Raw genomic sequence first — 23,206 nt, forward strand, 5'->3', positions numbered from 1 at the left:
TACCTGACTGGATCAGCTCTGTGTTTTAGAAGATGAATGAACAACTTTTAGGAAGGGAGGAGAACAAAAGTGTGTAAACACTCTTCTGCAAATACATTTGTGACTTCAAAGATCACCACCACCAAAACACATGGACCAGCAAGTTCAAGTTTCATTACAATATACTTGATTTTGTTTATTAGCAAGTGAGATTCTTAGTTACATGACACAGGAACTGCAATTAATACTTGGAAAATATGAAGAACTTATCAGGCAGCAATTACATATATTTACTACTTCCTAAACCTGCAGGCTGAAAGATGACAGCCTGAACATTATGTATACACATGAAGTTAAAATATCTTGACTACATATATAACATTTAAAATATCTTGATCATGTAAAAGAACAGCCAGGAGGATGACTGTATATACATCATTGTCTTTTTTGCATCCTTGCAACATTTGAATTTGAATATGAAAGGACAATTCCAATGCATATTCTGAGTATATATCTATGTTACTCCTACAATACATCTATAGGCAGTAGTCTAATTATTAATAGAAAGACCCACTATTACATGTTTCCCTTGATTCATAGTTCAAACCTTTTGTTCACCTAAATCTCCGTCACTCCCAATTAAACTCCAATTTTCTATCTGCTGAGTCTAAATAATTTTTTGTCCCTGTCCATGCCTAATAATTTAGCAAACTGCTGTACTGAATCTCTTCTTTTCATTATGTACAAGGTCTTTTTTTCTCTTATTTCAAGGTCTCATTTGCAGCACCTTGAAAGTATCCACCTGAATGGTTCAAAAATGGTTCAAAATGGTTAACCAAAATGGGTAAAATTTTTGAATTTTAAAACAGATTTTAACTGGACAAAGTGCTATAAAAAAGTACAGATTTTAATTGGAAAAAGTACTATAAAAATGTTTTAAAAAGCCACAAAAGGAACTTTTAAAGCCAAGCATAATCCATATAAAAAACCAAAACAAAACAACAAAATCACTCCAAAAAACCCCTAAATCATTCCCACGCTGCAGCTTGTCTTTTCTGTATCATTTGCTAATGCCTGATAATCACTTTCTACAGGGAGGGCCTTTTTCTCTTGCAGTTTGTAGTCTAATCACCTTCCTCTGCCTTCTCTTTAGCGTACTCCTATATACTTCACATTCCTATTCCATTTTATCACATCTGTTTTTCACTGCTTTTCTCCCTGAGCTTCTCAATTAATGTTTCTTTTGTTTACCACTATTTGCATAATCAACACAAGGCACTCCTTTCCCTTCCTTCTCAGCCATCAGGCTGCAAGGGTTGTAAATCCCAACAAATCAGACCAATGTCAAATGCTTCAGCTTCAAAATTAGAACACTTATCAATTTGCACATGTTTAAAGAAAACATTTAAAGAAACCAAAGGTTTGAATAAAAGAGAGATCCATAATGTTGCAGAGCCTTTCTGCATACACAACAGTATTATTAGGATCATATCAGGACATCTTTTATTTTAGAGCATCCTAACAGCTTTTATCACCTCTAGTGACAAATATTCCTGTATCTAGTAATGGCTATTGCTAATTTTTTGCTTATTCACTCTCTTTCTTAGTTTACAATTGCCTTTTTTCACTACCTTGTACAACTTCTCAATACTTATCTATTCCATTTGCAAATGTGAGTTTAGCTAAACTATATGGTATTACAGTTTATTTTATAGAAATAAACCTCACATTGCTCCAATTTATCAAGAAAATTATGGAAGATTTTCCATTGAGAAGGTAATTAAATTCTTTAATTAAATTAAATTCTTTAATTAAACCCAGAATGTTCATCTATAGTCAGAACTGTGCTGTCAACCATAGCAGGAGGGCAGACCAGGCTTTTCCTCTCTTTCCCCTCTGCACAATGTAACCCCTCAATTCCTCTACACAACTACTTGTTTAACTGCTCAGTGATACATCTCTCAAACTGGTGCTTGCCATAATCTTCCTGCTTCTCCTGCAATGAACCTGGGAGATCAAGAACAATGAATGAGGCTCGATATGCTTGCCCAAAGATTTCCTAATTCCCTCCCTCTATGAAGGATTATTTCCTAGCTGTATCTATATGTTTCTGATTTATTTCTTTTCAAATGAAACTTTAGGTTTCAGTAATACATTTTCTAATGTTTTCAGGAAAAAACATTTAAAATATAACATGATTGGTTTTCTATTGAACAAACATCCAAACAGACAACTCTAAATTTAGCAAATCCTAAACTGATGCAGTCTAAGTTTCTCTATGATAATTCTTAATCTATCATATGGACAATGTCTTAACTATAAGAAGCGACTCAAGAGAATCAGCTAACAAAGCACTCATTGCTAGCTGCTGTGTAGCACAGTGGTAAAAAGGATTGTTATGGGGTTTTTAATTTACAAAAAGGTGAGGGAGAGTGAAAGAGTGACAGAAAATCTCCTAGTAACACATTGGAATACTGTCCATAGTATGAAGGTACACATTTTGCAAGGGTTTGGAAAACTGAGGAACATGAAAGAATTACCTGTCAGAAGTTACACCAAAGGCTAAAGAAAAATATTTTAAGAGACAAAATCTCCAGCTTATTAAAAAAATTGGGTTAGGACTTTGAAAAGAAAGAAAAATATATATTCAAACTAGGAAAGAAATGCACAGCCAGAGGCTGGAAGGTGGTGTGGATCTGCTAGAAATCCCATATGGATTTTGGGAAAGTGCAGCTTTGTCATCAGAACAAGGTAACAATGGACACTGCAGATTTTTTCCAATGCACTCTCCCTCACAAACAAGAGTATTCAGCAGATGAGACCTTAGTAATAGTTTAATTTTAAATAGCCTTATGTTTGGTAGAGCTGGCATCTTGATTGAGAAAAGTATTCCTGATGCTATTTCTAAGAGTTGGGCAGGTTTGAAGAGTGTCCCATTTAAAGACCCCTAATTCCCTTTATCATTCACTATAAAGTTACTATTTCAGACAAAAATGTCATAAATTACACCGTACTTAAGAACTAAAGTAAAGAAGACTGTGTGCTGGAAAACAGTATTAGTATTTCAATAAAATAAACTAGCTGATGTGGTATAATAAATCACATTTTACAGTGCAATTTTAGCAACAGATAGCAATCTAATACCCTTAAAAGCCCCGTGAAACTCAAATGCAACAGTAGGTATTCTGTAACTACAATGAATAAATCTGAAGCCTTAGGTTATTTACCAATCCTCAAAATCTAAACATCACTGGGGTTCTATATCAGGCTTTTAGATTATCTACAGTTCTAATTGATGATCCAAAATAGAGGATTATCAAGTAGGATACAACTCCCACTAACAACTCAGAGTACCAACTAGAATACTATCAGTTAATAGATATATGTGTTTTTAAATCTTTCCCTGCCCTGGAAACCATTAAACTTCCCTGGAATTCACAAAGACACATATAGAGAAAAGCACTAAAGAAGTGGATTAAAGGCATTTGGAACTCACTTGTCTATCTCAATACCGAGCGGATTAGCTGGACGTAAGGACAAGGGGGGAATCCCTTTGTTCCTGTCAGTGCGCATGTCATAATAGTTCATTTCATCCACCCAGACAGCAGACTGATCCAAGATACCTAGAGAAAACAAAGCGCAGATCCTTAAAACAACAAGGGCAGTCCAGCACCATCAACTTCTAACATACTGAATTAATTTGAAAAATCCTGATAAATATAAAATGCATGCCTAGGTAATATATTGAAAGATACATGGCAAAACAACCTGGATGCAATTATGCTAAATTATTTTATTATAGCTGCTGAAAAGGTATTCATGGCTGGGCATCAAACATTATGCCTTTGCAGAGTGCACAGCTTCACGTACATTAGAAGCTTTTTCCTGACCACAAAGTATTAGTATTTTCATTCCTGCAAGTATTTTGGTTTCTGTCCAAACCTTGTTATCTGCTACTTTCAAAAGAGCAATTAACTGAATGTCTTCTCATTTGCATATTTTAGGGAAGATTCCTTTTCTGTCCCATTTGCTATCCAAAAGGTAACTGAACTTTGGCCACATGCCAAGATAAATGACTTCAAGGACACAGAACTGACTTTGCTTCAAGTGCCTTAGCACAGACAATGCATAAAGGTGAGGCACAATATGTCCTGGAATCTCAGCTGAAAATGGAGCCAGCCATACCCTTGGCCTTGCCCTCCTTTAACATACCTATCAGATGCAACACCAGAAATTACTCCATCCCCACATTTTCCCATATTTTCAAATATGAATTCTTCTCTTACATCAGCAAAAGCTCCACTTTGTAACATTTGCACTTACACATTTCACCTTTCTATTATTAAGATATTGGTGCAGCTTGGGAGAAATCACATGTTATTTAACAGTCACTGAAGGGCTGAGAATAAGAACCTTAAACAGCTCTTGTGGGAACTCTTGTGTTAGGAAAGATCCAGCTCATCAATGAGGGGTTGTGAGAGAAACATTTTCAATCCACAGGGTATTTAGACTGGTTTCTAGGTTAAGCAGAGGTCCTAGACTGCTTGGCAAAATAATTTCAATGGTTAAGCATCTCTTGAGAAATACTTAAGACTTCGTCTTGCAGGATGGTTTGAATTACAAATAAGAAATGTCACTGAGGACTCAACTTCCTTTAAAGGATTAACTGTCAGCTCAGGATTTAGGTGTAAAGCTCATGAGCTGGTCCAGACTTTGTATTTATTTACTACACTTAGGAGTAATTACTAGATCTGTTATTAAGTTTTCTAAAATTTCAGAAGTTTAGAGCTATTCCATAAAGAAAAGGATAAAGATCCTTCATCACTAAGGATTTTATCAAGATATTGAGAAAGGAATAATTTTACCTATACTCTGAGTTTCTATCTCTCTCTCTCTATATATATATGGATATTTCATTTATGTACTCTGCATTTTCTAAACAACTGAAAATTGTCCTGAGGTGGATCCATTTCAAACATACATTTTATACAAAGAGGCATTCAGTCATATATTTTTTTAGCAAAGAAAATAGATATGGATTTGAACAAGAAATATACCTATTTTTTCAGGTTTAAGTAGTTTGAAGGAAACAGTTGAAGTTCCTTTGCCACCGGACTTTGTAGTAACAATAATGTCTCCCTTGTCATTTTTAGCCTGTCCAACTCGACACACAATTTTACTAGCAGACATCCATTCTGCAGTGAGGAGACAGTTGTGCCCACAGATTGTTAAACCTGGGAAGAAGAAAAAAAAAAAGAAATATAATTCTGTTAATAGAAGTATCTTTTGAAATTCTGTAATGCAAATTCATTTATGATGCTATACGTGTTTTACATAAATATACAATCCTTCACCAGTCCCCTACAGTCAATTACAGTCAAGGAAACACAAATACATTTTTCAGATGTTTCCTAGGTGACTTCAGGTCTTTTGTCCCAGTGACAATTCATGAGATACAAGCAGTGCAGTTTGAAACTTATTTAATCTCTTCCACCACTTTTGGCCTACTGCAACTTTTACTTCACATAGAACAATAGATTTTCAGTCTGCAAGACACTGGAGAACTGCTGTTCAGTATTGCATTTCTGTGAAACTTCCCTTAAAAGCTGCACACAGCAAACTTTTCACAAGTTCAGTCTATATGACTTTGCACAGAAAAAAAAAAAGATGACTCTCTGTAAAATATTTACAATGAACAATGTTTCTTCAACCTTATTTGTTTAGCAGTACTTCAGTGGACACAGAAGGCTGTTTTGGCTGAAGTAGTATTAATTGACGAATATTCCATCCCAACATCTTCTATAAAAAATCCACAATGCAAGACTGATTCTGATTAATAAACTGCCCTTGTTATATAAAAGAATAATCATGTAATGCTCATCTATCCCCTATTCTACACTTTCTCACAAGAAGGATGACAAACTATTAAATACAAGGAAGTCTTTTCTCATAGGAAAAGACTTACAAGTTTCAGTGCTCAAGAACACGTGTTCTCTCATGACTTAAGAGCCAAGGTGCACCTTAATGTAAGGTCCAAGGCTTCCTGAGATTTCACATCAAATTGGTCTGATCAATCAAATCAATCATCAACTGATCACAATCAACTGATTGGTTCTAGTCAGATCAGGACTCTGGATGCTGGAATAGATGGATTATTTTTTCAGATCTAGAAGAACTATGTCCATATTCGTAGCTGCAGTTCTGCTGTCCTGGAAAACTGGCAAGATCCTAACTGCTCTAGTATCAATTTGGAGAACAACTTCATTAGGTTCTTCTTCAATAACACCCTTAGCCAGAAACATTTTACCTTATGTCCAAAAGAACAAGGCTGTACTAGTGTGTTGGCTGTACTGGAGTATAAATTAGTCAGGCAGAGCAGTTCCTCCCCTGTTGGCTTGACTTTTGTTTTTAGTTTCTAGAAAGCTCTGACCAATTTAGAAAATACTTAGAGACAGAAAAGGGTCAGCACATGTGGCTTACTACAAAAGCTTCACACTTATTTTCTCTCACAATTTAAGTCTCTGACATGACACAGCAGAGAAATTTGGCAGTTTTCATGGCTGTCAGACATAAAAATGCATTACTCCCTGCCAAAAACTATTTTGAAAATGAAATCCAAAAATGAAAAAAATGGAAAATGGAAAGGCACTGAATCTTATTACAACTGAAATTAATTTTACTTGAGAAAGAATATTTAGGAAGCAAATCTACTGTCCTTTCTGAATAAAAGGGGGGGAGTGGGATGAAATAGGATATACAAACAGAAAGACTTTAAAAAATATTTTGCTTATTTACTCATAAAATTTAAATCAGGTCAAGTTTTAGTTTCATGGGGAAAGAAAAAACCCCATATATTAGGATGCATATTACATACAGGCAATAATATAACCTTATGTTATATTGTTATATTATTACATCTCTTACAGCTTTATGCTTGCATCTTCTCTAAAAGAAAAAAGATTGTGATAGGAACTAAGACTAACTGAAATACTTTGCCCAAACAATTTATAAAGATGTTTTCACCCCGTATTTTCTGAATTTATGGTTCAATTGAGCAATACTTTAAAATCCAGAAATAAGCTACAGTAACTGTTTGAAGATCCTTGTATAAATTATTGTCTACTCATCAGAGGTTCCAAAAGCTCTCAAGACATCAAGATACAAGGTCCAATACTTTTGAAATGGTAGGAAATGTCCTTTGCCTGTATCTTAAAAATGCAAAAGGAACTTAAATCTCTATGAAGATTTTATATACCACATGAAACAGTAATGGCACAACACAATTTCTAAAACAAATAAAGGCATGTTGGGGGAGGAGTTTTGATAGCACAGTTACCACATTTCTTTCTCCAGAAATAGGAAACTTCCCTTTAAGTAAAACTTAATTTGAATCCATTGCATGGTATAAAGATCTCTGAGAACATCGTTCTCAGCTTCCAGTTTTTATGTGCCTTTCTATAAATAGGTATAAGTAATACTCTTATGGAGACTTTCCGATTTTGGTTAAGCTCATATACGGACAATTTTACAATGTCTAAAAAATACAGCTACAAATGTCTTAAAAGACAAGCTAAACCATGAAAACACATATGTTACAGGTACCTCCTGGATCTGACATTTTTACCATGAGCTATAGAGTTACAAATAAAAAGTTCATTTGCTTTCAAAGATACAAAGAGATTACTAGAAGGCTCTCTCTTAAATGAAACCAAAAGAATGTTCTTCTACTATGTGATACTGTGTTTATATACAGAAAAAAAAAATATTGCTTTTCATTTTACACTAATGCATCTCAAACTTTTTAAACTTTATAAAGACCTCACTCAAACTTGCTTAACTCTCATGCCTACAAAGCCTCACTTTTCCAAGTACTTCCATTCAAGTAACAGGGAGTATTTACATGACTAATTTAACCATTAAAAGAAATCTTTACCTATCTGGAGCCTTAGTCACTTACTGGAGAAAGCTGATAACTGAACTAAGGAGAAAATAAGGCAATGCATTATTTATTTTTACCTCAAAGCATAAAATTATTAGCAGCTGTGTGTTACAAATATTGCTCTGAAAGAAATATAAGAAGAAATATCAGCAGCTGGTCAGCTGTAATACCGAGGTACAGCTCAGGACATGTCTTCCTTCCAAGAACTTACACTGATCATTTCTAAGAGGATCATACCAATGAGCTAATGAGGCTATTGAAGTACATCAGCCACACAAATACACAGAAAAACACTCACCCCTAACATCATCAGTTATTTGAGGATTTCTTAATATGAATTCTATAGTGTACTGCAACCTCACCTAGCAGCTCAGGAAAGTACTATTTCTCCTTTTGAGAGACAGTAAACTGAAGTGGAGTGGAAAATGTAGTAGCTTATGCTTGGCCATAAAGCTCATTGTGGTGGCCATGAATGGAATTTGTGAACTTTGGTTTACAGCCATGAAGTGAAATATTTTTTCTAGCGAAGACAAACAAAATTCCAATGGCCTTCAGAGGAGTCATGATTCCACAACAAATTAGACAAATTGCCTCTAACATGACTACTGAAGTACACATATGCATGACTTACAAAAAAAATAGGGGAAATTCCAGTAGTTATAGTTAACTTGGATTTCAGGAGCCTTTACTGAGTCTTTCTTGAAGGCTTAAGAAACTGATGCAGCTATAGGATACGAACTGCTAATGGATAAATAGCTCAGCAACACAGAAACAGGGTTACAGTATTGGATGTGTTTTGACTGAGGAAAGTTTCCACACAGTATATGCCAAGATCACTTGTGTTCAGTGCACTTATACATGACAAGATAAAGAGGTTATAAAGTTTGCTGATGATATTCATTTATTCAGAATGTGAAGACCATTAACCTCAGAAAAACGCAAGCCAGAACTTACTAGACTGAGTGATGCACTATAATGTAGATATTATAACACAATGGCTGAAATTCACTGAACAAAGACAAGATGCACACAGGCAAAACCTTAAATTAATAGATAGCAGGCTCAAACTGACTACTAATCCTCATGCATTTAATCATGGAACTATAGTAGGCAGAACAACAAAAACATTAGTTTGATTCTCAGTAGGAGTTACACAGAAAACTGAACTCTACGGCCCAAACACAAAACAAAAGTGAAAGTACAGTGTTATGCCACAGAACATTCACATCCTGAACAGTGCACACAACCAAGATGTGACACCCACGACTGGTAGTGAAAGTAAAAGAGATTCACTGAAGAACAAGAAGAAAGGCCAAGGATACATGCAGAAAAATTAAATAAGCTAAGACATTTCAGCCTGAAAAGGAAGCAAGAGAGCAGTAATGAACAAGGTCTGTGACCAGGACAATCAATGAAAAGATCTTGTCCCCTCCTCCAGCACAGGAGCTACAACGATTCTAATGAAATTACCATGTTAAAAATGTTAAAAAAATTCTTCACATATTGTATAGCTAAATCACTGAACCTGCTTTATCATAACTGCTGCAGATACACAAACTGACTTTAACTCAAGGCATAGCAACTTCTTGGTTTAGGGCAAATATGGGAGAAAATCCCCAGTGACTTTCTGAATACACTGAAAACACTTCTGACATGAACATTTCAAAGAGGAAATTCTCAGTTCCTGAGAAAGTAACAAAAGAGCATCTCATTACATCTACCCCCTTCTAGTACACTGCAAAAAGCATTTCATGCTCAGCACAGGATGCTGACTCAGACTAAGGGTTCATCTAAAAAGGTAGAGTCAGTCTGGTTGGTTACACATTGGGTAGTATCTCTGAATTTATGGATTCAAGTGCATATTAGGGCATTCCTCATTACATTCAACACAGATGTTATCATGCAAAAAATTAATCTCTAATCATATCCAAAATGTTACCTTCTGCCATACCAAAAGGGTGATTTTTCAACTTACCTAGGAGGTCTGTAGGTCCAGTACCCAAATTTTCTCCTCTAATTGTCACTTTTGTCCATGCGATGCCTTCGTTGGGAGAGATACCAGTTACAAGTGGGGGCTGCCGTGCTCGAGACATGATGAATTTTCACTTACTGCAACCTGAGCTGCTTTTATCTGTTTATCAAGAAATAATAAATTAAAACTCCATTAATTATATAAAAATTATTAAAATAATTTCAACCTGTTCTTCTAAAATTGTAGGGAAATACAAATGTAAATACGGAACACCACTCAAAGTCTTTTTTGACACAGTCATAAAACAATAAAAAAAAATTATACCTTCTTTGCACTTTTTAAGAAGTTAAATATAGGTTTCTGAAAGAAAAAATATATTCAGAGAAATATTAAACTTTCTGAATGCTTAACAAAGATGTAGACACAGACTTCAAATTACTTATGTAATAGACTCATTTGAATTCTGACAACTTCTATTTGAAAATTATTATTGTATTCCTTAGTTCAGAACTGTTAATCTAAGATAAGTAATAGACTATGATTACATTTTTTGACAACTTCTCCATCAAAATAAGACCTACTGACATAGACAGTCCCATGTGAGGAAGCACTCGGCACTTATTTGTATAAAGCATCAATGCTAACATGCACTGAGAAATTAGAACATGACTTGCAAATACTACACTAGCAGAGATCATCAACAAAACAAACAATACCCAAACATATCAACAAAAAAGTATTTCCAGAAGAGTGCTCCTTTGCACCTGAAATTGAGTCAACTCAGACCAGTTTAATTAACTCTGTCATTAATGAGTTCTGTAGCTCAAACACAAATATGGTACTGATGTAATGTGGTCTACATTTAGTTTACTATGCAACTGATTGCAAATGCATATTTTTTATTAGCAGTTTCCTTTGTGTAGCTCTGCAGCTATAAACACCTCTAAGAAGCTGAGTGTATATATAAATGATCAGTATAATCTGAATTACAACTCTTATTAAATACCATCACCATTCCAAAACCTCAGTTACACACACACACAACACTTTAGTGTAAACAATTTTGGAAGTTCAGGTTGGTAAAAAATATGTGGAATATAAGTCAAGCTTCATAAGGCTCCTCTTAGCTATTGTTTTTTTTTTAACCAAAATGTATTTTCTACTTTTATTTGCAAATGTCAAGTCCATGAAACCAAGAAGCTCTCTAAACCATCTCTAACAATAAATAGCAGCAAAACTGCAGTTTCCAAGTACCTGCAGTTAAGACATACTAGAATTAAGACACACTTGTTTCAGCTGCTTCTGCATATACAAAGTACTTTCATTGTACCAAGATACCCCATGCTTCTACACAGCCTCCCCACATTTTTCACTGGTAGTATCTAGATCTGACACAAGAATCAAAGAAGCTCTCACCAGCTGATTTCATTCTTCACATTCCAAAGTTGGAACACACACTGAAAATTAAGATGGAAATAGACAAGGCAGGAACTGGACAGAAGATCTCATGCTAAAAGTAATCAAATACTACCCTCAGGACAGGGTCACCTGTCTCTGTCTGTCCCTACCAAAGATGCATAGCAGGTCACCTATAACAAAACTCTGAATTCTGATCCAACTTCAGAGCCCACAGCCACACCTGAAGTCAGTGTGAAATGCATCCTGAATATAGGGAATACTGCACAATGTTCTGAAATACTGAGGTCCTAAACAACCACCTCAATTCCATAAATATGTCTGTTTTCAAATGTCTGTTTCTTGGTTTTACATATTTAAAATAGGAATGCTATCACTCATTTCAAAAGCTACTTTTGAAAACAAATTCATTAACAAAGAAAACACATTTAGATACCCTGAACGGAAGTATTAATATCTTCAGAGAGCTTTTCACACTGAACAGTGTTCAATTAATAACAGATGTAAATTTATGTTGAACAAGCAAGAACATAGTAAATTGCACTATGTCAGCCATGTCCAGTGTAGGACATGGCAGTGAAGGAAGGCTGGTAAGGGCCCATGATAACACACACAATGCATATCTAGTTTGGCTTTGTATCTTTCCGTGGCAAACCTCGTAATACTTCTTGACATTAAAAATTACATAATGTGTTTAATAAATCATTGGTTTCTCTGGTTTTTTGCAAACAACCAACTTATGAAAAAGGAATTAAGTTATATAGGTGCTCTTAAGAGTCTTACATGTAAACTATTGGAACATTTTACATGAAACCAACACGAGACTGGAGAAGCAAGTAGTCAACAGATGTAGGCCATAAGGGTAGAACAGCACTGAAGAAAAGAACTGTATCACCAGATTACAAAGAAATCAGCTGACAGTCATCTCCAGGATGGAAGAGAAGGCTGTGCTCTGTTCCAGTGGCCTACTCCTATTTCTTTCACTGAACTGGCTTCTCCTCCCCCCCCTCTCTTGCACAGAGACAGTCCCTGCTTCACCTCAAAACTGAAGCCAGGTCCTCATCTTGCAGACAAACTGTTTCTGCCCCTATCCTGTCGATTGTCCCTCTGACTTTTTACCCATAAGTTCAAGCAGGGAGGGAGAAGGATGTTACTATTCCATCCTCCTTTCAAATCCAGACACTTTGGTAATTCCTCTTACCTCGCTTTGCCTTCTTCAAGCCTTCTTGTCCAGACACATCATCTGCACAGCTATTGATCCACTTACTCAGCACACATGAAAAAGACAGATCTTGTCTTTTGTCAACATCCCTAATCTTGGGAGTCATAAGGCTTGCCCAGCTTTCCTCTCATCTGTGCTGCATTCAAAACTACACCACTGCCCAACAAAACAGTGGGCAGCACAATAGAAATAAGATGCTAGAGAAAAACTAATTTTACCAAGAAGGAGGAGAATAAGCTGCATCTATTCCTCACAATCTCATCTATGTAGTCTTTGCAGCTTTTCTCACAGATCCTCAGCAGAGGTCAAGGATACACAACAGCTGTAAAGGAACAGTGGTGTTAGGCCCTTCCATGCACACAACCACCTTCTGCAGGAAGCAACACGTGTCTAGATACCAGTTAGTCAATACAAAACACCTCTTTTATTTTGGAGCAATTTTTTGTAAATATTTATGTGGAATATTAATCAGTAACAGTGACGTAAAAAAGCCATCTTCAGGAACATCAGGTAATATGGAGAGGAAAAAAGACTTGAGAAAAACAAGTAAAATAGAAGCTACTGTGGTATTATTTGTGTGGTATTGTTTGGTTGACCCCCTCCCAAATGTTATAGTTCCCTTGAATCGCAGCTGCTCTTGCTTTCAAAATACCCAGGCACACAGGTAATTGGCTTGTCTCACTACCAAAACTCAAAAGTAATATTACAACATCTTTTTCTGGATTTCAGAAATCAGCACTAGATCCCCCTTCATGATGAGCTAAATAAATGTAATAAAAACGCTGAGCCTCCTGAGATCTAGTATTTCTTCTAAAGTATTTCCATACTTACGCAGAATTGCTTTAAAATACCTCACTGGAATGAGAATACCACAGTAAATCTCAACGCATTTCAAAGCACTACAACACTGAGATGCTCTCTGATTATTATTTTTAAACAGCAAATGCTTTCATTTATTTCAAAGAGTGGAACTATTTGTAATATGCCATTATTATAAATATCAAGAAAATGCTTGGGAGCCTTCAATTCATTTATAATATTTCCTCTCCTTCTTAGGACAGATGTCCATAGCTAACATGACTGAGGCGCTTACTGAGAAGCCTTGCCACTATACTGCTGTGGCAAGTTCCTAAATTTCTTAAAAAATATTTAAGGCAAATCTGACAAAAAATTACTTTTTCATTTCACAGAACATGACAACCACCTAATTCTGAGCTTTTGTTGCAATTGTGTATGCTTCCCTAAAGACAAAATCTATTCTTTACAAAATATGTATTACACATAAAATAGTATTTTTATTAAAACAGCCCTCTTCCTGAAAGACTGATTCTCATGCAGACAAGAAGGGTGCAGAAAGACAGTTTCTATACAAGATCTCTCCTCTCAGGAGCCAGGCTCACTGAAGAGGTTTCAACAAGACTGTTTTTTACAATGGACAATCTTCTACATTTGCAGAGCGCTCTCTCTCCCTCTTTACTTCTCTCCACCCTTTTTTTTAACCTAATTTCCTCTCAGTATCTCCCCAGCAATTTAATGTGGATATCTGATTAACTGCTCCCACAATCTTGCCCATACTATTCTATTATTCTGTCATAATTCGTGTTATAAAAACACAAGGAGTTAGAAAACCTCTGCAAAGACCACCTACTACAAAGTACTCTTGAAAAAATGCCTTTCATAAACAGCATCTTTGTCTTTGCACCAGTTTCTCAAATAAACTGTCCTCTCACAAAGGTTTGGTTAAAAAAAAAAAATCCAGACAATTCTGAGCATTAAAAGCTTGCTAAAGAGAGGACATCTTCCATCTTTATCCTAAGAAAACCCACTTGAAAGTAAATAATGAAGCAATGAAATATGCCCCAGTATAAGGGAAAGCACAAGTCTCTTTGGTTTTGGTTTTTTTCTAGTATTGTAAGCCTTCAGTTTTACGTTGTTTTGAAATGAGAGTTCTTTTATAGGTTTCCTCATTCAACTTCCAATGGCAAACACAGAATGGACCCAAAATAAAATGCCAAGAGCTACCATACCTGTTCTGTAAAGCAAACTACTTTCTACATTTTACTACACTCTGGAAGTACCACTAAAATAAGAAATACATGAACAACCAAAGTTCAAGATTGAAGGTTATTAAATTGGCTGGTAATTTCAAATCCCAAAGGGAAACTACAAACATCTTGAAGGCATGGAACTTTGAAGACAAGTAGCAGTATGCTGCCAACTTACAAATTTCACCAGTGGGAAAAATTAGCAGTTGAAGTGTTTTAAAACAGAGTTTCTGACTTCTAAAACAAAATAGCAAGATGGTTCCAGTGACTCAAAATTCAATTTAAATAAAGTTTTCAATGATACTTTGTTACAGACACTGAACTTAAAAGATTCTCTTGGAGGAAGGCAGACTCAAAGTCAATGCCAAGTTTCGTGGTCATCTAGCAAAGGGAATCAAAGCTGTCAAGAAGGGAGGGAAGAAAAACCTAATTTGTCATCATTGAGAAAGTCTAAGTTACAAGAAAGTGTTTAAACCTTCAGGTATCAGATATTTATTTGTTCTTAATCATATATATGTGATAGAATACAATTTAAAAAATGGTGAGGCAGGAACAGCAAAGCATCACCCATGTGCAAATCACGGTATGCTTCAGATGTTGTTTACTTAAAACAAAAACAAAAAACACAAGAAAACCAACCTGAAAACAGTGAGTTACAGTAACATCACAGTATTGAATAATTCCCAAATGAAAAGATTTATGACATGCCTTTTTAAACAAGCAATAAATACTCAGATTCCAGAATGTAGGTGATGGCCTTTTAACCTTAAACTACACAAACTTGTGCTTCTAGTACATAAATCTAATAATTTGTTTTCACTAGAAAACCCAGAGAGTCTCCTGAGTACAACACACTATGACAAAGTCAGTGAAGGGACACGGCAAATGACCCCAAGAAGAACGACAAAGCAAAATGTTTCCTGGATGTTTGTACTCAAAACCATTACAAAATGATGAAAAACACTACTACAACCTTTTATGTCCTTTATCTTCCCAACAATATAAATTCAGGCAGACAATCTACATAAACCAAGAATTAAAAGCATCCCAAAAAGCAGCACTGTGAAAATAACTGACATTTATTAACCCCTCTGGAGATCTTCAGTGCCCTAGAATTGCCACAGCCTTCAACACTGCATTAATAATATAAAGTCCATTCCTGCAAGCCTGCCAGAAAAGACTGGGAAGTGAATAAGCTAAACAATGCTGAAATTCCAAGTGATATTAAGAATCTATGCATGTTTATTTAAATAATAAAAGAAGACTTGTCAATTTAAACAAGAAGCGCTCACGAATCTTACATTTAGGGGGAAAGAAACTCTTCATAACACCACTAAGCTACTTATAATGAAAAGATGAACAAACATAAAAAAGTGGGTAATTTCACTGTCACACAGAAAAAACAAAGCCTCATTTGTCTTGCCCTGTCATATCCGGCATGTTGATTCAAGCCAATATTAACACTGACAAACATATTAACCTACAACATTACATGCCAAAAATCAGTTGCAGGGAAGATGTGCAAGTTTTGTGACGGAGAGGGCAAACAACAACAAAGAAGACTTGCAGTATTAAATGACATAATATGATACTCTATGCTTTTTCAAAAGGCTCCTGAATATTCTAATCAGCCACAAAGGGTACACTAGACATTTTAGTTTTAGGGTGGGCAAGGAACGAGCACAGCAGTTTTGCTTTCACCACAACCATCTTCGCAGATTCCCTTCAGTATCCCAGAGGTCCCTTAACCCAGCAAGGTACATCTTCATGTCCATGTATCTTGTCGTAGTGAAAGCAAAATCATCACAGCACTCAGCGATGCCATTACCATTTCTCAGTCACAAGGGATTAAAACGCTCGGACCCGGGGCAGATGCTGGGAGAGCCCGCGGCAGAGCAGTTCACCGCCCGCCGCAGCCTGGGCTGCAGCTGCGAGGGATTGACACCGCTGACGGTGGAACCCGGCTTGGGAGAAACTCCGGGCACAGTTCCGGCATCCGAAATAAATTAAAGTAAACAGTGTTGCTCTCTCTCATCCACCCTGTTAGCAGCCTCTCCGTTGAGCTGGAGACCACACACCCAGACCACACAGCACCAGCTGAACTCACTCGCACGCAACATCTAGAAGCTGTCACTCTGCTGGGGTATGGGGAGGGGAGAGAGAGGGGGGCCGGAGTGCGACTGTGTGTGTGTGTGTGTGTGTGTGTGTGTGTTTAGAAAAATTGCTTGCTCTCTCCTCCTATCATTACAGCTGGTTATGTTTTGTGTGCTTGGGAAGGAGGGAAAGAAGGAAGGGAAAAGAAAAAAGACCTATAAAGCTCGCTAAGAAAACACACTGGCCTTGGCCTTTTCTAGTAATGATTTGCACTCCTCCTGTACTAGTTTAGTAGCTGATGAAGGGCTAACAAAGCATCCATTTAACATCAATTAACCTTCTATCTATCACATGTCAAAAAAAAAAAATTAGACTAGTATAAATCCATTTCCTTGTACATTTTAAATTACAGCATCCTGTCAATTACAATGTGAAAAATACCTATATATTGATCTATTTTTACATCAGGACTTCTGAGATGTTATTTATTTGGAGAGGGGAGAGATATTCCCCACAAAGATCAACCACACAGATGACATTACGACATCAAAATGCTGAATTTTCTCCAGAAACATTCCATTGTAAAATGAAGTTTTATTTGTTAGCATCATATACCATAAACAACCTGAAGGAAGTTAATGAGCCAACATATAACACTGAGTTTGTAACTCATCAGCAGCAAGAAGTAAAAATAGCAAAACACTAAAAATAGATTAAAACCAACAATAGCGTATAATACAGATGAACAGAGACTTTTAAAAGGAGGGGCAGTTCTTTGTTTCTTTAAGCTCAGAAATAATTTCATCTGCCAATTATGTCACCTGTTCAAACAGAGAAAGCGGAATAAAATGTTTGAGTACTCATAAAATCTATTTCACTGAGTCGACTTTAAAAAGAGATTTCCTTCCCTCTGCTCTGCTACCATGAACACACATACCTCCCCCATCAAGCTCACCAGCACACAAATTTAATTTCATACATACACATCTGGACAGCCCAGAACCACAGTCACATTTTCACCTCAGTTCAAAATCTTTTTACCTAAGTGACAATGACAATCTCCAAGTGCCACTACTAAACAAAACCATCAAAACTGCAATAATCCAAATGTCAGTAACAGCCTTATAAACTTGGATGAATATATCTGTGTTTATAAAAACCTTGAGAGGAAAATCCAAAAAAATATTTCACCTTACCAAATACATTTTAAAAAATGTTAGCTTCAAAGTTCTGTAACTTCACACTGAAAATAAATTATTCACCCAATTCATTAATTAGGTCAATATGCTGGTTTACACTAGTTCTTGAATGAATGGTTTTGCTGATGTATTCAATGTAACAGCACCTATTCATTACCAAGACTCAAGTCAAACCAATTTAAGTGTTGTGAATGTCTATTTTGGTCATACTGGCTTGCCTAGAAAAGGTCAATAGCATAGAAGGAAATATAATTAAAGAAAGTTTGAACACAGATGTTTCTCCCCAAAATTTCCACTACTTTCCTTATAAATTACATTGCAACTCCCCAGAAATTAATTCATCTACTTGTTAAAAGCTTCCGTATTTACTGTGTGACACATCACTACAATCTAGCAACATTGTAAAGTCCTAAACATCTATATATAAACATATATATAAAAAAGTCAACTCAGCTTTATACAAAACCATATCACAGATGGCCATAAATCTCCCATTAGTTTCTAAATTCTCACAAAGCACATCTTCCTACATCTGCTTCCACCTCCAACATTCCACAATGTTTGCTTCATCCAGAAGTCATTATCCTACTCTCTTCCAGTTAAGCCATTCATTCCTCTTTTGTTCCAAAGTTATGATTAATTTTTTGTACATCATTTAATTAATAGGAAAATGGTAAAAAGTCTTAATATCTCATTATCATTTAATCTTATGTTATTCACAGGCAGAAATTTGAAAACAATACTTCAAGCATCAAAATCTTTCAAATATGTTTATGCTAATGCATTCAGAAAGATCCAGAAGTTCAGAAAAATAAACTAAATGAATCCCAAAGGGATGAATTTTTTTTCTAGAAAAAAGAAACAAGACACCACAGATTTTTTTTCTAAGCCCTGTAACTATATACAATATTCTTTATAAAAACACTATATAACCACTGTAATTACACAGTTCACATGGTCGAAGCTTTAACTTGGATGCTTGTATGCAAGACTGCAACACTTACGCTTACTGTGTGACTATTTTAGCAGTTCCTTTTATTTCAAAACTATTTAAAAGATGAGACATACACTTGTGTTACTGAGATTCTAGTATTTTTCATGTTTTCTCCCCAACACCTCTTTCTGGCCTTTGCTCACATATGTACTCAAGCCATATGCTAGAGCGTTTTTCTCAATTTACATGGTCCAACACACACTCAATACTTCCCTGACAGACTGTGTGCACAGGTATTTTTCTAACAAAAGCCTCTCTTTGCCTTATGAGTCTTCATTTCTACTTGTCTGCCTAAAATCCCATCTCCTGTATGGAGTGATCACACTTAGAGAGTAGTGAGGTTGTCTTGTGAGAAACACAATCTCCCCTGCCTTCTCTTGTAAGGAAACATGCAAAGAACCCATCTGCTATACACATAGCTTCTGAATTTTTTGCCAAAAATTCAATGCACAGTTTTCCAGCAAGAACCAAGGTATACATGTTGAAACCACTGTGAGATTTGAAATGTCACAAGACTCACAGAATTCCCAAACAGAAAACTGAAAGTAATTGCTTTTTTAATTGAGACATTTCATGAGTATCTCAAAAAAATTAGTTTAGTTTATCCTCAACGCAAAAGTGGCTATCTAAAAAGGAACTTTTACTTAAAATAGTCTTAATTTTTAACTAATGCAGGCTTTTTGATGAACTTCCAAACATAGGGGTACATCGCTTCTGGGTTATCAACAGTGTCAAAGGAAAAAAAAATACAAGTCTAAATAAACCTAAAAATCCTTGATTTATACTGTAATCTGATCCACAGACACTTTTACACTGTCAGAGACCCCACTGGTTTCTGCACAATATAGCCTAAGCATAGTCTTTGAGAATAAAACGGAAAATCTGGGAATCTGCAGTTCTGTTAAGGTCAAGGGAAAATCAGTCCCCTTAAGGACTTGGTGTCTCAGAAACTTTGTTTTCCTTAAAAACAAAGCAAGCAAAATTAGAAAGGAAACATGGGCTTTCACACTCATCACCAGACGTAATCACAGTATTTTCTAATGAAAATGCTGAACATACTTTCTGCAGATTAGTAACGTCAGTAGTCAAGGAAAGGCTACACAGACCAAGTTCTTTTTGGAGAAAAATCATTAAATACTTCCAAAATAATATAAAAAGTACAATTACAAAGAATTTCTCCAGAGGAGTGAAGTGTATGACCTGGTGTTATTTAATATACTAAACACGTATCTTACCTTTCCCTATGCAAAGCCTGTAACACGGCAATCACACGATAAATAATTATTTACAAGCATTTCTGTCATTACTTGGTGTCTAGGGAAGTTCCTTCAGGGGGGTTTGGAGGTTTTTTTTTTTCTCCAGGGTATCACAAGAATGATTTTTTTCTCCCTGCTGCCCGTCCCTTCTCTTTATAACTTTCAACACTGGGAGAATAATCCACATGTGTTTGAACAGAAATACTGATGGAAATTCCCTAAAATAATTTTGAGAGTAAAGCACAAAATTTTTTAGCAGCCAGATTTTTGAACTCACACTATGCAAGCTGTAAACACAGACCTCTGCTTTCATGTTCAGCACAAAAGATGAAAAATAAATCTGACGTGACTGCGCTGTGCATGTGCTGTCTCATCATCCCTCATCCTCCAAGCACCTTTACAAACAAGATTCCCTCCATTACCAAACACCATATTTCTCCCCTGGGAAAAGTAATTTGAAAGACAATGTTGCACAGCCCAGATTTACAGAATGTAGGTGGTCCAAGACAGAAGGTCAAAGTTAAGCTGAAGAGCTAACATCTGACTTCTGCTAAAAGATACTAATTCAGCTGCTTTTGGATTTTGAACATTCAACTGGCTTCAAGTATACCAGTAGGTTCCGCTCTGCCTGAAAAACTCACATAGCAAGTAAATTCACTGAAACATCCACAGTTCTCTGAGTGCTATTTTCCAGTCCCTGACAGTAAAATGAAGTACTTCTCACTTCTCTTGCAGAAGGTTTTCTTTGCCTGTTTGTATAAATAAATAGTGACCTATAGGCATTCAAAATACATGCAGGGAGTGTATTTTGAGTGCTTCACAAGCTTTTGTCCTCATGTACAAAACTCTAACTGTACTATTTCATGGATATTTTCCACAGTTGTCAGAATCTATGTTTTAAGAACACCTTTTATATTCAGTCTTCTGTCACCATCCTATCAAGATAAATACTTTTTTCTTTTCATTCTTTGTGGTTTTTTTTCTTTTCAAGTGAAGTCGGAAAGCCAAAAAGCGCAGAATAAACAGCATTAAAATAACTCACAACTGATGTTTCATTTCAAGTACAGTGATTAAGGCTTACTGAATTTACAGCTAAACATATCACTACATTGAAAGAAATTGATTAAGTATGGTTCAACATAACATATCTGAAAGTTTTGATTGATAAATGAGGTCAGTGGCCTCTGACTTTCTAGTCAACCTACTTATTTTGCTTTAGTCCAGCTTCTCTGGGAAGAGCAGTGTAATACAGAATAGATTGCATCAGTAGATACAGTTTCATTCTAATACATTCATTCTAATTCATTTCTCAGGAAAACAACTGGTGAATTACAGATTTTAATGTCTTCACTGTCCGGTTTTGCCTCAAATGCTCTCAACAGCTAGCATAAAACCCTTGATCACTCTCACAAGAAATCCTGCAATTTTAGATTTCTTGTACTGTTCATGACTTAGAACTTTACTTTTTTTAAATTCACTTGGAATTTCATTAACCTAGACTGCTACTTAGCTCTAAAATATTAAGAAGCAATTAGAGCATTAAAAACAACCCCAAACCATCCAGTCTGTAAAATAATTTTCATTTATTGAATGAAGATCAGAAAAATACAACACAACTTTATATTTTTTTTTTAAAGCCAGCATACGTTTGTTGGATAGCAATCTTTTAATTAAATTGCTTCACCTCTGACACATTGTAAAATATGTTTTCCATAAAGAAAACCACCCTTACCATTACAACTTAAAATAATTTTCACTGAGATAAGTCTGACCAGTATAATGAAAATAAGCGCATCTGTTTTAAATGATGTTGCAGACAACAGAAATTCCACCTAAATAAAAACACTGTTGTCCAAGGAGTCGGCATAAACCACAAGAACAGTAAACTAAGCTATCCACAGGAAAGAAATCAGCAACAAGACATGCCTCTTGCTGCTTATAGCTGGGTCAGTGCAAGCTAGGATAAGATACAATAAAAATAGGGAAGTAAGAGTTATAGAGCATTCCTTCTTCAGGTGAGCAAAATGTAAAGGAAGAAAAGGGACTTGTTTTTCTAAGCCACGGATTTGTTTATTTACAGTCCTTTAACTGTTCTGACAACTTCATCATAAGCAAAACCAAATCATCAAAAGCAAAAACAAAACCAAAAAAGTTTACAGCAGTGAAACACAGAGAACTCACTAACGGAGAAAGGAGACTATTTACTTGCTGTAAGAACGATCAGAAAACCTGGAAAACTGAAGTGAGATTATGATTTTAACTACATTTTAAACAATGAATATTTGGAGTTTAGGTTTAATCTGATGTTCTGTCAGAGCTAGGATGGCTTAATATTCTATTGGCTTTTGACTCAAAGCTTTGGAGTCTATGGCTAGAAGCTGTACCCGCTACAAGCGACAAAATTGCAGGAGGAAGACTATTTAAAAAAACAGTAAAACTGGACAGAATGGGAAACTCTCTTCTGGAAACAAGATCATCCCAAATTTCAGTTGTCGACGCCTTGCTAAGAGAACATTTTCAGGTTCTTAATTAGGATATTGAAGAGGCAGGGAGGAAAGATGTTTGGTCACCCAGCTCACGGACACTTGTGGACTGCAAGGCAGTCCAAATTAGGCCGAAATGTAGCACTGGGTAGGAAGTTAAAGAAAAAAAATCCCAAGTCTCAGAGAAGCGTAATATCTCCCGCCAGATATGGATGAAAGCAACCATCTCTCAACCAACATGTTATTTCAATTCCTCCCACGTTCCTTACCCTGTTATTTTCCTATTGCACTTGCCTAGGTACTCAGTCATTTTGGGGAGCTCTATCTGAAACTTGACGGCACAACTAAATGCAAAGACAAAAAAGAAAAAAAACTAAAACAAAAAATAAAATCAGTCCTGCAAATAACCAGCTTTTCAGCAAGTCCTACAAGTAACCAGCTTAGACTCACCTCTCTACCCTGCTTATTCCCTCTATCCCCCACCCAGCACACCCACACTTCACTGAGCCGAACGACCCCATCATTTCACATGGGTCGGAGTGGATGATGTCGGAAGTCTTTTCCAACCCATTTGACTCTGGCACTTCGCACAGCTCTGGCCCAGCCC

General features: G+C 36.0%; 1 protein-coding gene across 1 annotated transcript in view; it reads right to left on the reverse strand.

The window, feature by feature from the left end:
• Positions 1 to 23,206, reverse strand: part of EXOC2 (exocyst complex component 2) — a 126,577-nt gene that overhangs the window by 102,698 nt on the left and 673 nt on the right. Inside the window, exons 2-4 of the mRNA XM_071452965.1 lie at positions 9,894 to 10,049; positions 5,037 to 5,213; positions 3,476 to 3,602 (exon numbers count right to left, since the gene is read on the reverse strand). Coding sequence (XP_071309066.1) covers positions 3,476 to 3,602; positions 5,037 to 5,213; positions 9,894 to 10,011 — 422 coding nt within the window. The 5' untranslated portion in view covers positions 10,012 to 10,049. The remainder of the gene's footprint in view (positions 1 to 3,475; positions 3,603 to 5,036; positions 5,214 to 9,893; positions 10,050 to 23,206) is intronic.

Source organism: Agelaius tricolor, unplaced genomic scaffold (genome assembly GCF_023055355.1).
Source record: "Agelaius tricolor isolate 1412-34295 unplaced genomic scaffold, bAgeTri1.0.p SCAF_2, whole genome shotgun sequence".
Classification (NCBI taxonomy): domain Eukaryota; kingdom Metazoa; phylum Chordata; class Aves; order Passeriformes; family Icteridae; genus Agelaius; species Agelaius tricolor.